The following is a 17,091-nucleotide window of genomic DNA, read 5'->3' as shown; positions in this document are numbered from 1 at the left end:
CTAGAACTCCATAGAATTTTTTTCATAATTATATAAGATTCAAAGTCTATCATTAAAAAAAAAAAATCAATAAAAATAATTCAATTGAATATAATACTCTAAGTTATTTAATGCTAATTGTTTGATCCAAGCTTTTTATGGGCCCAAGTTATTATTCAGGCCTTGTCCAAATAATAACTGGTTTATGAGAAAACGGATCTAGGATGTTTGCACCCGTTAGCATGCATCCATCCTACTCCGCTTGCCAGGAACCCTATCCCTGCCATTGAAACGGGAACGACGACGCAAGCATCGAGCGAGAGAAGAAGATATACCAAATACCAGCAAGTCAACAAGGCGATGTCGTCTCTTCTCCGCCTTCATCCGCCGCCTTCTTTGTCATCCATGGAGGCTTCGAATCTAAATTCCTTCTCCTCCTTTCAAAGACGATCCACGGTAGGGGTGTCAATTCGGGTGGGTCGGGTCGGGTTGGGTCGGGTTGAGTTTTTTTTAAAAAAAAAAAACCCAACCCGAACCCGACCCGAACCCGCGTTCAACCCAAAACACCTAAACCCGAACCCGAACCCGACCAACCCGATCAACCCGAACCCGACCCATATAACCCGAAAATCCGATTCAAAACGACTTTTTTGGGCTATTTTCCCTATAATTCTTCACTTTTATCTCAATATTCCATCATTATCATACAAACATGATATTAATATACATAAAAACATCTAAATTTTTAAAATAAAATTTGATTTAACTCTAAAAAAACCCACAAAACCCTATATTTAAGCCAACCCGGGTCAACCCGGGTCAACCCGAACCCAACCCGACCCAACCCGAAATTTTTTTACTCTCCAACCCTCCAACCCGAACCCGACCCGAACCCGAAAATGCCCAACCCGAACCCGATTTTTTTCGGGTCGACTCGGGTTGGGTCGTCGGGTCGGGTTCATTTTTGACACCCCTAATCCACGGTGATCTCCTCATTCTTCCTCCCCTCGCACTGTTATTTTGTTTCTGATCTGTCGAATCTATTTAATTCAAACCCATAAAAAAAAAGATTGTTTTTTATAGATATTTTGCGCTTCAAAAGTTTATTTATTACGCTCACTAGCTTGCCTCTCTGCTCGAACAGCCCCAATGGTCGATGCCGTTCCAATCATTACCAGCGACATCGCTAAAACTTTTCAGATACGGTGGAGGGAGTGACCTCGTGCCTCTCGCATCGAGTGCAACAACTTCTGGGGGGTCTGATGACTCAATTCTAAATTTAAGAATTGATGATATCCTTAAAATGTTCGATGGATTTCCTGAACCAGTTAAGAACTTTCCGTGGATGAGAGTGGTCCGGATTTTCCAAAGCATCATCTTTGAGCTTGTATTGGCCGTGCTGAGGTACCTCAGCGTCCCACTTTTAGCTATCACGTCTCTCAGCGAGATGTCCTACTGCGCCCATGAGAGAAAGATGGGTGTGATCCCTATTCCGTTCGCATTCGGTTTTACCCTTGCCAAGGTACTTAAGGGCGTTGCAGAAGACTTTTCATCAGACCTTAAGGTTCGGTTGTTATTTTAGTGATTTCTTTGTATCAGAGTTTGAGGAGCTATACTCTATGTATGTGGTAGTGTTCTTCTAACGTTGGGTCTCCTTTTTCAGGAAGGCGAGACTCCCTGGCATCTGTTTCTGATTGCTAGCTTTTTCACATTGCTCAAGTTGCCTGGTCCTTACTATCCATATCTCGGTCGATTATTGATTCCTCACTTTGCCAATGGTGGCCTTTGCATGTCTTTTTGGCTAATATTTATGTGGTATAGAAGACCTCATGCAAAATCTGAAGCTTCTTTGTAGTTTTGTTGTCTTATCTATCTTACTTTCTCTTCTTCATGATGAATTCTATGTATGCAGAATTGGTGTATACCTTTCTCAAAAATTATTCTATTATTTAGATAAGAATGTTGTTCCAAATGTCTGGAAAATATTTAATTCCAACCAGTTTATCTGTTTATCAGGCTTGGATGAAAATACATTGGCAGAAGTTTATGGTTAGCAAATGTTAATGCTAATTGACTAATTGAGGATCCTCCTAGATAACAATGAAAAAGAAGTTTTGTAGGAAAAGATTTGTGATTTTTCTTAAAGCAGACTTATACCACCCCATTCAGAGAGAGGTACAAAATTCTGCTCCAATCCTTTCCTTAGATTCAAGCTAGCTAGTGTGTTTTTGAGGAATTCTTTTGGTGGGAATATGAGAGTGAGAAAGAAAAAGAAGGAAGAATAAAACCATATAGAGGAATATTGAATGTTGAAATTGTTGCATAGAGCACAAGAAGTTTGCTATCCAGTTCGTTTGAAAAAGAAAGGAAACACAAGTCTTTTACTCTGCAGGAATATGAAGAAGGAATTACAAATCTTTCCTTAAATTTGATGCTATGAGTGCTATTGAAGTGTTGTTGCTCCTTGCAAATTATGAGCATCATCATCCCTGCTCTTTGCATTAAGGGATGGTAATTTATAGTTTGACTTCTCTATTGAAAACTATATCTGGATGTTCTGTTTTAGTTAATGCATAGAAGGTGGAGAAAATCTTTGGTGTGGAACAAGGAGAGTTTTTTTTTAAAAAAAATTGCCGTCTTAAACTTCTTTCTTCATCTCTACTGGTCTTAACCTTATTCTTTTTGTTTTGTTAGTGTTAATCTGGAAATATTTATCTGACTCATTTAGGTCAGATTTTGATATTTAATACTCAATTCAAATATTATAGAAATCAGGGCAGCTCAAGGCACAGGCCTATGCCTAGAATAGTAAATATTTAAAATTATGGTTAAAGTAAATTTGAATCAAGATTTTTTTTTAGTAATTTAAATTTTTTATTAATCAAATTAGATTTCGTCAATAATTTTTAATTTTTAATTTTATTAATTTTTTATAAAATAAAATTAAATTTGGTCATTTTAAATTTTTTACTCGTTAAATTTAGATTTGATTGATAATTTAAATTCTTTACTTTAAAATTATATTTTGTTGTTAATTTTTTTATAATTTATCAGGAATTTTTAATTTTTTATTAAAAAAATTTAATTTACTAACAAAAATTAAATTTGATTTATAAATTAAAAATATTTATTTGTTATACTTATTAGTAATTGATATTTTTTTATAAAAATATTTTTGAAAGTTGAAAACATATTTAATATAACATTATTATATTTCTATAAATTTTATTTTATTTTTCTTTCTTCTTCTTCGTTATCTTTTTTATATTTAAATTCTTTTATTTTATTGGGCTCCTTTGCAAATTATTATGCATTCTCTTTTTTTTTTTTTTTTGTTTTTTTTTGTTTTTTGTATTTCATTAAATTGTTTGATTAAATAAATTTGATTGATAATTTATCAAAATTAAAATTGATTAAAACACAGCTTGATGTATAAAGCCTCATACTAATTTTGTTATTGCATTCCTTCTTAACTTAAAATCCATGGATAAAAAATTTTAGGATAACAATTAAAATATATATTAATAATATTATTATAATTTATTAATCCTGGACAAATTAGTTAGTATTTTTAACATTTTATTAATAAATTTAATTTAATTTATTTAATTAAAAATATTTATTAGATAAATATATTATTTTTAATAAATTATGCTAGAAAGTTTAGCATACAAGAATTTTTATTTTTAAAATTTTACTAATAAAAAAGTGAGCTTACACGACTTAATTGATAATGCTTTCAATTGTGAAATTTTAATAAAATTAAATGTCTCTAATAATATTTTATAAAAAATATTATTTATTTTTTTTAAAAAAATATTAAGACTTTAAAAAAAATCTATCTAAGATCTCAAGAATGATTGAGACAGTCCTGATAGAAATGATTCAGGTTGTTATCGAATTTAGATTTATTTAAATTTATGACTATCCACGTATATTATATTTAACATGCGTAAGTATGGACAAGTAGGAAAAAAATATATGTGAATGAGATTGTAGTGAATTAAAGTAGACAATATCCGATTTGTTATCGTCTCTGATTATCTAATTCTTTATGTATCTATCTTTTTGTTTTACAGAATTTCATTATCTATTCTGTGAAATTAGGAAAAAAAAAAGGCTTAGCCTAACTCAATCCAAGAGAGGCTTGTGTAATTGTGTTTGGTTATATATATTTTTTCTTCTGATTTTCATTTATAATTTTTTAAAAGCAAAAAAATAGCATTATAAAATAGAAACATGTTTTATAATATCTTTTTTACATCTTTGATTTTTCTTAAAATTTTTTAAAATAAAATGTTAGGAAATCAGAAAAAAATAAAGAAATAAACAAAACGCAGCTCAATTTTATACATATTTTTTTCTGTGATTTTTTTTTAATAATTTATATGTATGTTTGTTGACTGAAGTGTTTTTTCTTTCGTGATTTATATTTAAATCTAATTGATCTCAAATCATCAAATAGTTGATAATTGAATTTTTTTTATTAATTTTTTTAATTATATGTCATATAATAATAAGATAAGATTTGTTATAAAATTACAAGTATATTACTGAAGTTTTTTTTTTTAAAAAAAATATATAAAAAAAGTTCGGATGATATTGCAAAAGTCTATTTGATTATATCGAGCGTTATATTATGAGACGTATCGATTCGATGTTACAGTATATATAACATTGGGACTCTTTGGCGTGCGTTGAACCCTCTCGCTCGGCTTCGGCGCCTGTTTGAGTTTTTCCTTCCAGGAGAAGATGGGGGAGACCTCGAGCGGGGATCGGCCATGGCAATCCTATCACACTGCTTATACCAACGCGAAAGCTGGTGTTTTTTCGACCTTCTAATTCTCAATCTCTGTTCCTTGCTTTTGAGATTGCCTTTTTTTAGAGTTCGGTAGCTCCTTGCTCAATCTACCCTTTCGCTTGCGCTGGAAAAACAACCGTTGTCATGTATCTAATCTTTTTCTTGCCTGTAAGACCTTATGGTTGGGTGATCTTCTATGTTTCTAGAAAAGTCGAGAATACGTTGTGCTAGAAGACGAACAAATATTTCACCCCTTTTTTTTTCAATTAGAAAAAATGTTAAAAACTATAGGATACTGATTCCCACAAAATGGTCTTAGCTGAGAATGGGCACAGACTATAATAATATACCAAATCCCTAACCTTCTTAATATTCTTAACAGAAATTAAGATTTTCAGCACTTCTACCTATGATTCTAAGTTGTCATGTTAAAGCAATTTCTAAATCTGTATCTTAGTTTTACTGTAGCCTTCCAACACCCCCACACACACACACACAAAAAAAAAAACGCTATTTTTATAGCTATATATATATATATTTTTCATTAAGGATTATTCTTCACTCACCTATATAGGGCTGTAAATGAACCAAGTGTTCGTGAACAGGCTTGATGTTCGGCTTGGTAAGAGCTTGTTTATGTTCGTTCAATATACACAAGATTAATTAAACAAACAAGCATGAACAGTTCATTAAACTAAACATACAAGCTTGAGCACATATGTGTTTAGCTCGTTAACGTTCGTGAACAATGCTCACGAATCATATTCATTAATAAAACTCTTATCAATATGCTAAATAAATAATAAAATAAGCAAATAAGTTTGAATTATTAAGCTCAATAATCAATTAAATAACTAAAATTTTCAAACAATCAAACAAGCTTAAATTGAGAGCTCGATAACATCTAAACGAACCAAGTTCAAGTCAAGCTTGAATTGAGAGCTTGATAACATCTAAACGAACCAAGTTCAAGCCAAGCTTGAATTGAGAGCTCGATAACATCTAAACGAACCAAACTTAAACCAAGCTTCAAACAAGCTCAAGCGCATAAAAAATAAACCAAGCCAAGCTTGCTATGCTCGGCTCGGCTTAGCTCGTTTACAACCCTACACCTATATCTTGTTATGTCGTATCCTTCTTTTTTTTATCCGTAACACTTTACTATTTATTTTCTTATTCATTTGTGTTGGCTAATAGCTACAAATTGAACAATACCAATCTATGAAGTAGATAAGGTTAGTCAGAGTTTGTTCTTTTTTTTTTTTTTCAGTTGCAAATTATGGTGTTGAACTTTCAGGACAATATTAGAACATAAGCTTTCTTTTCTGCTTTTTTAGTGCCTCAATACCACTGCCTTTTTGTTTTTTTTATAGGAATGGAAGGGGTTGATAAAGAGAAAGTACAAAGAATAATTTATGAGATGAGCAAAGGATCAAAATATTTTGAGAATGAGAAAAGAAAAGAGGCATTCATTAAACAGAAAATTGAAAGCTTGCGTGCGCAACGTGCAAAACTTACAGAGAAGGATATTTCACATTTCCAAATGGTAGGCATTGATTAGTCATTTACTTTGTGGGCCTTTGTTTTCTTTGATATTTGATTCCTGTTTATATTGAGGTTTTTATGCTTGAATTAGATGATACTGCAAACATTGCTATGCTGTCGACAATGTTTCTCTACACTGAAATGTTCACGCTAACTAATTTACCTATAGATGTTTTGTGAAGTAGCATAAACTTTGCTTATGTTGTAGTTTATCAAGAACCAATTTTTTGTGTTATCTATATTTGCAAAAGGCGAAGGAAGATAGTTTACTTGTTCAATGTCCAAAACATGCAATGGACAGTTAATATGGCAACAAAATCTCAAAAGACATGCATGATTTCTTGGTTGACATGGATGAAATATTCGTTTTGTTGACCCACTGAAACCATCATAGAATCAACACAAGCGAATTGTGGCAGCTGCGTGTGTTGGTTGTAACCAAGATGTCTGAAGGCAAAAGTAGCCTTGTTTTTGCCGGTAGCAACTGAGACAAAGAAGCAACATGAAATGAGTACAAGACGTGTACTTGGTTGGTGTTGGATACTAGAGAGCATTGATGAGAAGAAGTGGGGAGGCAAGTGGATGGTTTTGCAGTTCAACCCATTCCTAGGTGATTGTTGAGAGTCCGAAGTTGGAAGTTGGAAGTTGGTAGTGGTAAGAGGCATGCATAATGGAGGGCAAACAATATGGATGGGTTGAGGTAGCGGGTGATGGTAGTATGGTAACAAAACCATTTCATACTGGTTGAGCACCAGAACACACTTTAAACCTTGGTTTTACTCCCATTAATGTTAAATTACTTATCATTTTGTTATCGGACCAAATCAACCTAGAATCATGCTGACCATTTTAGGTGATCAACCAATCCAACCTCAATTTTTTCAACCCTCCCACGCATTCATCAAGCCCGACCTTAATACATGTCCATTGACCACATGTTTTGCCAATCAAACTCAGTGTCTTGGACCTTGGCCTTCCAAATGTTGTAGGATATCTTTTAATTATTGCATGTGATTCGATAGTTACATGATCTGCTGACTAGGGAGTCCAGTCATGTAGAAATCATTATCTTTGGCCTATAAAAGGTGACGGTAAAACTATCACAAAATATGTATGCACATGGTTTATTGCTGCAGTGTTGATATGACAGTGACTTAATAGAATTCTCTCGCTCTAGCTGTAGACTTATACAAGATTGTTGAATCTCATTGCTTCAATGGCATAAATATGATTGTTATGTTTTTAACAATCCCAATTAAATTCTTGTTTATTTTCATGTGGATACACCAAGTAGTTTTTGGTTTTGACAGATTCTTTGCTAGAGAAGTTTGCAGATTGAATATGCTATAAAATACTTAGACGTGCAACTCTAATTTTTCATTGACAAAAAAATTTGCTTTTAACTGAAACACATTAACCAATGATTTCCATTTGATTTATGTTGCATTACCTAATTTCTCTATATTGTTCTGTGATAAAATAACTATGTAGTCTACCTTATCTAGTAGAGATAAGGTAGACTATCTGCTTCTCATAGTAAATAATCACATGTAATATAAATCAAGTTCAAGTATTCTTTACAACCTATATGGGTCAAACACTGTGTTAATCCCTAAGAATTCAGGCTTTCCACAATCAGAACCATAAACAGATGTCTTATTGTCAATTGTATTTGCATTTATCAACTAGTTAAGATATTTTTTTGGTATTTTATATACTATGAAATATTTCAGATTGTTAATAAAAGAATTTTGGAGTTAGATGGTTCACGTGACCTTTCAAAGATATGGTTGCACACTGACATGGATGCTTTCTATGCTGCTGTTGAGACATTGGAGAACCCATTATTAAAAGGCAAACCATTGGCTGTCGGTGGTATGTCCATGATATGCACTGCGAGTTATGAGGTACCTTTGTCAGTACATCCCCTTGCTGTCAATTTTTTTAGTAACTGGAGAGGTTTTGTGAATTTGTGTTATTTTCTTCTTTAGGCTCGGAAATATGGAGTCCGTGCTGCAATGCCAGGATTTATTGCACGTAAATTGTGTCCAGAATTGATATTTGTTCCTACAAATTTTGGAAAGTACACATACTACAGTGAAAAGACAAGGAATGGTGTGTTGGTGTTTTAACTAAGAACAACTTCATATATTTGAAACTTGTCTAATTTGTAACAAGTCTTTTTATTCAGTTTTTAGTAAATATGATCCTGATTATATAGCTACTAGCTTGGATGAGGCATACCTCGAGATAACTGAGATATGCAAACAAAGAAGCATTAGCTCTGAAGAAGTAAGATGTTCTATAGTCTTGTTTTCGTTAATCTCTATGCACTAAAATTTTGTTATTAAAAACTCAGTCATCTTTTTTTTATCATCTCTACAAAGGTTGCTGCTGAACTAAGAAATACTATTTATCAAGAAACTGGTCTTACTTGTAGTGTTGGCGTGGCGCCAAACCGCATGCTTGCAAAGGTATTTTTCTTAATTTAACATCATTTTGTACAGCTAACCTCAAAAAGTTGGCTGTTTGTGTACTATGTTCAATACTTGACGTTCTGCGATGTCCAACATTGACAAATTCAGGCAGTCACTTGCTGTTGTGTGTTCTTGTTCTGTCCTCTTCAACCATCTTGTTCATAGTTACATTTCATTTGTTCTCCCAATGGAAGGTCCTTTACAAAATTTCTTTCATCTTTAAACTGTCCATCTTTCGGCAATTCATCAACTCAATTCTTTGCTATAATACTTTTCTAGATTGACTTTTTGAATTTCTCTGTTCATTTTGTATCAGTTTGTGGACCTCCCTACATGGACCATTTTAGTTTCACTTTCTACATTCATCATTATAGATTAGTTTAGTTAACATTAATATGTCGGCCATGTCCTCCAACTTGTTTCGAGAACAATCTATTCTACTTTATTTCATTTGGTTGTAGTATAGAAACATGCTGTCAATTCCAACTATTTGGTGCTGCGTACATAGGTTTATCCTGTAATTAAACTCTATGTTATCATCATGAAGTAGTTCGAGTTCCAATTGGTTGAGATTGGTTACACGGATCTTATTGCACTATACTGGAATATACCAGTAGCTTATAAAGCTCTATTAAATCATCCTTTTAGTTTTATGTTAACTAGATTACTAGAGTTTTATTTGGTCTCTCAACCGGCCCCTTTAACTCAACTCTCATGTTTCCGACTTGTCTAATACATACAAAATGAAAGTATTTATTGAATGATATCTTCTGTTTCCCTTTTTTTCTTCTGTATTTTGTTAGGTTTGCTCAGACATCAACAAACCTAATGGGCAGTTTATTTTGCCAAACGATCGAGATGCTGTAATGACTTTTATATCATCACTTCCTATAAGGAAGGTATGTGCTATCTTACAAGACATGTTCAGTAGGTTTTATATTAGTTGTCCCAGCTTCTCTCTGTCTTCTTTTTTATTCATTTACACAATTTGGTATTAATTAGTATTTTGTGAAATATTTTTGTAGCCAAATAACATTGAAGTTCTGTTTTTTTCAGTGCCATTCATATGCTAACTTGTTCTTAATTGTAATTAACAATCTTATTCTTTCTTAATTTACTTGTCACTTCCAAAGTATATCTACTGCTGGCAGTATTCATTCGATAGTGCGTGTCTTTATTAAAACACAGTGAGATAATTTCATTAATTATTTTGGTTTGACGACTTCTACTCCATTTGTTATGTTGGTAAGGTAACGTGGTTGGAACATTGAATCTGCCATCACAATCTGCTATCAGCAATTTTTTTTTTTTTACTTTTCAATGAATCTGATGTTTTTATTGAGTAATTTTTAGTTCTCCTGTAATAATCTAGCTCTTCAATAGTCTTAATTGTTCATGCAGGTAGGTGGTATTGGTAAGGTGACTGAACAAATATTAAGAGAAGTACTTGGAATTAGTACGTGCACTGAAATATTGCAAAAGGGAGCTCTCTTACATGCATTATTTTCTCATTGTTCAACTGGTTGGTATTTTAGGTATTAATTATCTATAGCTTAATGTACAATGAGCATTTCATTTGAATTTTTGCTTAAAAAAAACATTGCACGAACAGAATTAGATCTTTGATTTGTGATTGTGAATTGTTCTGTTATTTATATCTATGGGTATAATATGTAGAGTATATTTTATATGAATTGAATCGGGTCCTTAGTTTGTGATTATGAAATTATTCTTACAATACTAGTGCATTTGGTACACATAAACTGAATGGAATCAGAATAGTTCATTTCTTCATGTGGCAAATTTAAAATGGTTCATTTCTTCATATTTTTTTTAGTTGATACCAAGTATTCAGCTTGCGCCGACTAATCCTGGGGTGACTAGCCCGATCTCACGGAAATTTTCCACCGGCCACCAAGGAAAATCGGGAAGTCCTCGCAGCGGGCGGCTCATCAACCCAACGTTCTTAGGTCAACCATCTATTAAGAGAAATTCATTCGTTAATTCGCCGAAGCTAAGATTCGATTCTTAGATGCATGAGAAACTGAGAAGACGCTCTGCTGCTACACCATTGCCTCGAGGGCTAATTCTATTTTAGATGTATAATTTGGGTAGAGTAATCCATTTAAATGAATAACTAAATCCGTTCCACTCTTTGGAGGATAATCCTTATGATATATCTATATTAAATATAACATTTATTAACAAATTATCATCTTAAAATTATAACTAATAAATAATATGGGCGAACCAAATATATAAAGCAATTCCGTTGGCCTAGGTGGGCTAATTCTATTTTAGATGTATAATTTGGGTAGAGTAATCCATTTCAATGAATAACTAAATCCGTTCCACTCTTTTTGGAGGATAATCCTTATGACATCTATATTAAATATAACATTTATTAACAAATTATCATCTCAAAATTATAACTAATAAATAATATGAGCGAACCAAATATATAAAGCAATTCAGTTGGGCTAGGTGGCCGGGTGAGCATGGCAAGCTACTCATGTTTGGGTGGATTGGTTGGGTAAACGAGCAACTAGGATAGTTGTGTTGATCGGGTTGGTCTGACAACCATACCAAATTCATTGGCCAAGCTAAGTAGGTTGGTTGGCTTGTGGAAGCTGGGTAGGACAGTCAGACGAGCAATCAAGCAAACTTGTCTAGCCGAAAAGATAGGTCGGGTAGACCTATTGAGTTGAGTTGGTTGGGTGAATTGGTCGGGTCAAGTGAATCAATCAATCTTAGTGGTCTATTAGGACTGATGAACAGATCAATTGGATTCAGTGGGCCGATTGACCAGACGGACAACATGGGCCTCTATCAAATTGTGCAGACAGGTCCACCAAGTAAATTGGACTTGCTGAGTGGACTAAGCCAACCTAGCTAGCCAATATGGTAGGGCGGGTTAGGCGAACTAATTGGGTTGGGTAGGCCAAGAGGATCAATTGGGTTGGGAAGATGAAACGAGATTGTTGGATCAGGCGAGCCACATAGGCTTGTTGCGTTGAACAAATTAGATTGATTGAGCACCCTAAAAGACATTAGATAGATCATGTAAGTTAAAATGATTAGATGATTTAGAAGAAGAGAAGAGTTAAATATAGGTTAAAGCATTGCATTTGTCGTGTCATTGTATTATTGCAACCAAATAAAAAATGGAATGGAACAATCGTTGCTTTCTGTTCCATTCTAGTTTTTGTTTTGATTCCTTTTCATTTTATTTATGTTTACCAAAGGCAACCTTGGAATAATACATTCTAGCTCTTCTGGTGCTATTCATACAAGACCGGAAAAGAGAAATAAGAAGTATTGTTTAGCAACAAATTCATATTTGTCTCAGCTTGTTAGCTGAGCACTTGACTCATTATGGTAGACTTAAGAAGTATTTTTGCAAGAATGTGAAAAAATAGTAGAATATGAATATTAATATTTAATATTAAAGGTTGATTGGTGATTTACTTTATTGATTTTTTTATAGTATAACAAAGAATTATTAAGATTGTCATTTTCTCAGCAATTGTTAATTTTTTAAATGAAACCTATAAGCTATATAACAAATAGCCTGGAGAATTATGCAAACATCACATGACCAGAAATCTTCTATAGGTTCATTTTGTTTATTTGAATTTATGTTTAGTTTTTTCGTAGAACTATTTTATACTAGGAGAAAAAAGTAAGTGATATTTACCTTCTTTTTATGTGTTCTGTCTTTCTATAATTTATCACAATTTCATCTTTGTCCCGATGATGTGCCAACTAGTTGATAAAATCTATGCTGTTTGTAGACTTTTTTCTTTGTGTTGGACTGGGTATAGGAGGAACAGATGCTCCTCAGCAAAAGATGCGGAAGAGCATTAGTAGTGAGAGGACATTTGTAGCCACTGATGATGAATCACTGCTGTTCCAGAAATTGGGTAATGATCATTTTGGTCAAACTTGCTCCTTTTCCTCTAATTCCAGATTGTTATGGTCAAAGTGAATATGCTATATATAAACCCAGACATTTAAAACATGTCTATTCTAAGTACTGTGCTATGGTCCATGCTGATTGATTTGGTTTTATGTTTGGTTAACCCTTGATATCTCTGGACTTCTGAAGCGATTATGAATGTGGCAAGGATGAATTAGGCTGAACTTTTGATAGGTTGCTCTCTGGCTGTTATGTGAGTATATCAAATGTGTCTTAACATCAAACAAATTTATAACTGATGTCACTGCAAATGAATCCCAAGGCATGATCATTAGGTATAGTTTCCTATTTGGTTCACTCTTGATACCTCTGGGCTTAAGAAATTGGGAACCAACAAGGATGAATTAGGCAGAAATTTTATTAGGTTGCTTCCACGGCTGTTGTATGGGACAACTTTGTTGTAAATAATGAGAAAAAATGTGCAAGGGATAAGTATTTAAATGCCTCAAGTTGATTGGTTTAGTATAAGGAAATAAATATGTAGAAATACTTCTCATTCCTCAATTGTAATTTTATAATTTTAGGCAGCAGATGGAAAAGGATATACAAGAGCACTCATTTAAGTAACACAATTACACTGGTATCAGATGCGTGCTAATCTTACTGGAGTAAAATTGTAGTTTTAGAAAATGATTTTACAATCTACACCTTTAGTAGTGCTTATTTTTATCTATTTAATCTAGATTTGTAATAGTTTGTAGTTCAATCTGTTACTGAACATACTTTGCTAACCTTTTGTTTTATCACTTTCTAGTTTCATTTTTATCTGGAAATGCTAGTCTCCGTAATTTGCCATTTCTTTATTTTGCAGTTGATCTTGCTGAAACATTATCAAATGACATGCAGAAGGAGGGTCTTCTTGGACGGAATCTGACCCTTAAATTGAAGACTGCATCATTTGAGGTTCTTGGCAAATCGTTTTTTGTTTCTGGTTATTAATTTGTAGAAATAGTTCTGCAAATTTTGATTCTTCTAAGCAAGCATTTTCCATTTTAGGTGCCAGAAATACTTATGAGAACCCCAAAAGTAGATTATCACAGAGAATATTATGCTATCTTAAGTTTCCTTTTTCTTACAGTGTCCTGGTTTTTGTTTTTTGGTTCCAGGTTCGGACAAGAGCAATTTCATTGCAGAAATATGTAAATTCAAAAGAAGATATTTTGATATATGCTTCCAAGTTGCTGAAGGCAGAACTTCCTGTTCGATTAAGGTTGTTGGGTATGTAAAACATTTGTAAGCTTCATAATTCTCAATCCTTGTTTTGAAGTCGTGAAGAAGAATCATATTTCCTACCTATCATTGTTTTTGTGATGTTTATTCAACAAGATGAAAATTTGCTTAACAGAGATAATTGACTTAAAACGTATTTCCCAACTGCCTGATGATTTAGTAGGATTCCAAGATGTGGCATTTAAGCTTGGATGAGATCAGCTTTGCTCTAGCTTAGTCTACTTGAAAAATACCACTTAGCTAATTATGTGTAACACAAATTGGAATTAATTTTCAGCAAGGCTCTAAACGCTTGTGCTAGTTTATATTAGTTTTTTAGTAGGCACTGTTAAATGAAATTTGAAATCTATGGTGAACTTATCTGGATCCTATACTAATAATTGTCATTAGAAATCTAGTAATACCTGAGTGGATAATCTATGGTGCTTGTCTTTTAGCATTGATTAGTACAACACTTTTTCCTCTTAAAATGCACGAAAGTAGCTTCACTGCCCATGCTCAATTTTTCTACGGCTTTTTACCAAAAGGAGCGGCCACGTTTCTTTATTTATCCAAAAGAGCACCTTAGTTTTAAAACTATCAAAAAGAACACCAAAAATAGTGTTATTCCCTTCCTACCCCTCCCGCCAACCTCCTAAATCCTCTCTCGTCATTTTCTATTGCATCCCCTCTCTCCAGATTAAAAATGGTCTGATATGTTCCTATATCAGCCCACCGTTGTACCTGATATGGGATCATATCAGGTCCATAGTGGGCCTGATATTTTCCCATATCAAGCCTATTCTGGGCCTGATATGGTCCAATATTAGGCCCAGCGTGGGCATGATATTTTCCTCTATTAGGCTCATGTATTGAAAAACAGCGTGGAATTTAGGAGGTTGGCGGGAGGAGTAGGAAGGGAGTAATATTATTTTTTGTGCTCTTTTTGGTAGTTTTGAAACTAGGGTGTTTCTTTTAGTAAATAAGGAAACGTGGCCGTTCCTTTTAGTAAAAAGCCAATTTTTCTATTACCAGGCCTATTCTTACAGAGTTCAATCTTGCATTTGTTAAGCATGTCTCACTAAAGCATTCTTAAATTGGCATGTTCCTCTAATCTTTCTTATAGCATATAGAAAGCCTTCCTTCCATGTTCTGATTATTTTTTTTTCATTGTTCTGGGCCTCATGATTGTAACAGGCCTACGGTTGTCACATTTCCATGACGATAATCACAATCCTCTCGGTCCTACGCAAAAGACTCTGACGAGCTTTCTGCACATCTCTGAGAGTATACCAAGCATCATTAATTCTGTCCATTTAAACTCCAGTGATGTTCAGATAATGGGTGGCGGGACGAGTTCCTCGACTAATGAAAGCCATGGTTTTCAATGTGAATTGAATGACATACTCGAGTCCAATCAACTGTTTGTTTCAAATGAAGGCAATGTCACAAGTTCAGAAATTCAAGCAGAATATTCTAACAAGGAGTGTCAAAGCAAGGTGATGTGCTGTTTGATCTTTAGCATAATGCCGCTATTATACTTTTTATTTCATCAGTAGGTTGATTTCATATACAGTGTAAAGGAAAAGAGGATTTGACCAATATCGTCGACTTCTCTGACCGCAAAAGGGCTGCATCATCTCGTGACTCATCCCGGCCTTTTTGGATCGATGATTACATCTGTTCTGTTTGTGGGATTGAAATTCCCACAAACTTTATTGAGGAGAGACAAGAACATCTGGATTATCATCTTGCACAGATGCTTCAGAAGGAAGAGTGCAGGTGACAGATTTGATTTCCCAATTTAACCCATCTCACATGAACATAATAGTTTCATGTGTATAATAATTAATAGCATGTTATTTTTGGCTGGCTTCTGACGAACTGATTTCTTTTCTCAGATCTTTGACCTTCTCTTCTCCCCTCGAAAAGAGTAGGACAAAGAAGCAGAAGTCATCGTCTGGGAAACAAGCAAAATATATCCCTATTGATGCGTTCTTCAAGAAGAAGACGTAATTATTTGACAGATGTATATAAATGTATGAGTAAAGTAGGGAAAAATCAAATGTATCAAAGTGTCCTCATGTTAGGTGTGATTACTGACGTGATAATAAATTGGTTACCATTTACTTTAGTTAATTCAGTGGTTTGGAAAATTTTGACCAAATTTCTTCATATTTTATGGTTTTTGTGCCGCCATGTAGTACATAGTCAAAAGCTCTATATACTCCATCTAGAAGTGTTGGTTGCCATGTTGGAATCAGATCGACAGGTTGGTTGTGTGAATTAGATGCATTAGATTCAGATTAGATTGATCGATCAATTTAAACAGGCTTAAACTTTGCATTAGATTCAGATAGTAATAGTCTAGCGTTCTTAGGTCAATTGACGGAGGTAGTAGTAGGTGGTCTATTAGCCAACATTCTTAGGTTAATCACATGTTAAAGAAAATTCATTTGTTAATTTATTGAAGTTAAGATTTGATTCTTAGATGTTTGAGAAACTAAGAAGATGTCATGTTGCTATACTATTGCTTGAGAAATTAAGAAGATGTCATGTCGCTATACCATTACCTGGGGCAAATATTAACCCCTTTTATTATCTACTTATCACAATATATTCTACAAAACAAATGTGTATATATATACACATGGGTGATATGCTGCCCATCTCGTATACGTGATGTTGTTCGTGACTGAGAGTGAGTCGCTCACGTGGGGGCACCTGCCACATGGTGAGGCGCACTTTGTCGCGTACGGGGTGGGCAACACATCACTATACACATACACACACACCACTGAGCTAGGGCAAAATACCCCTGTAATTTATCTGCATGTATCTAGTCGGGAGAGCCGGTCAATGGTAGAGCCAGAAATTAAACTCTATTAGGGCTAAAAAAGAACCTAGGCTAATAGTGGCTAATGGTAGAATTTAACCCCGGGTTGATAAGAAAATTTGACTTAAAAAATTAGGGATGATAAAGTAAATAATCAAAAAATTAAAATGGAATCCGGTGAGGTCCCTGATGTGCGTAGATTATATACACATGTTTAGCATATTTTGATGCGTATTCATATATTTTATGCATGCTTTATCTATGC

At 33.8% G+C, this 17,091-nt stretch overlaps 2 protein-coding genes across 5 annotated transcripts; both read left to right on the top strand.

The window, feature by feature from the left end:
• The first annotated feature begins 242 nt into the window (after positions 1-242).
• LOC122003763 lies at positions 243-1,978 on the top strand. The gene is made up of 3 exons (XM_042558790.1): positions 243-435; positions 1,124-1,543; positions 1,643-1,978. Exons 1-3 carry the CDS (start codon positions 340-342, stop codon positions 1,832-1,834), a joined length of 708 nt encoding a protein of 235 aa, XP_042414724.1. The 5' UTR covers positions 243-339; the 3' UTR covers positions 1,835-1,978.
• A 2,665-nt stretch (positions 1,979-4,643) lies between these two features.
• Positions 4,644-16,157, top strand: LOC122005772 (DNA polymerase kappa-like). 4 transcript variants are annotated; one of them, XM_042560968.1, is made up of 14 exons: positions 4,644-4,801; positions 6,154-6,326; positions 8,059-8,232; positions 8,317-8,440; positions 8,547-8,617; positions 8,713-8,799; positions 9,606-9,701; positions 10,204-10,324; positions 12,597-12,725; positions 13,593-13,684; positions 13,888-13,999; positions 15,188-15,489; positions 15,567-15,772; positions 15,892-16,157. In XM_042560968.1, the coding sequence occupies exons 1-14, from the start codon at positions 4,732-4,734 to the stop codon at positions 16,004-16,006; spliced, it is 1,872 nt and encodes a 623-aa protein (XP_042416902.1). In that variant the 5' UTR covers positions 4,644-4,731; the 3' UTR covers positions 16,007-16,157. The 4 variants fall into 4 exon arrangements, with proteins under 4 accessions (XP_042416902.1, XP_042416901.1, XP_042416903.1 ...); XM_042560967.1 differs by having other exon boundaries at positions 8,517-8,617; XM_042560969.1 differs by lacking the exon at positions 12,597-12,725 and having other exon boundaries at positions 8,517-8,617.
• Positions 16,158-17,091: the final 934 nt, after the last annotated feature.

Source organism: Zingiber officinale, chromosome 7B, assembly GCF_018446385.1.
Source record: "Zingiber officinale cultivar Zhangliang chromosome 7B, Zo_v1.1, whole genome shotgun sequence".
Classification (NCBI taxonomy): domain Eukaryota; kingdom Viridiplantae; phylum Streptophyta; class Magnoliopsida; order Zingiberales; family Zingiberaceae; genus Zingiber; species Zingiber officinale.
This window is presented reverse-complemented; position numbering and strand designations above follow the sequence as displayed.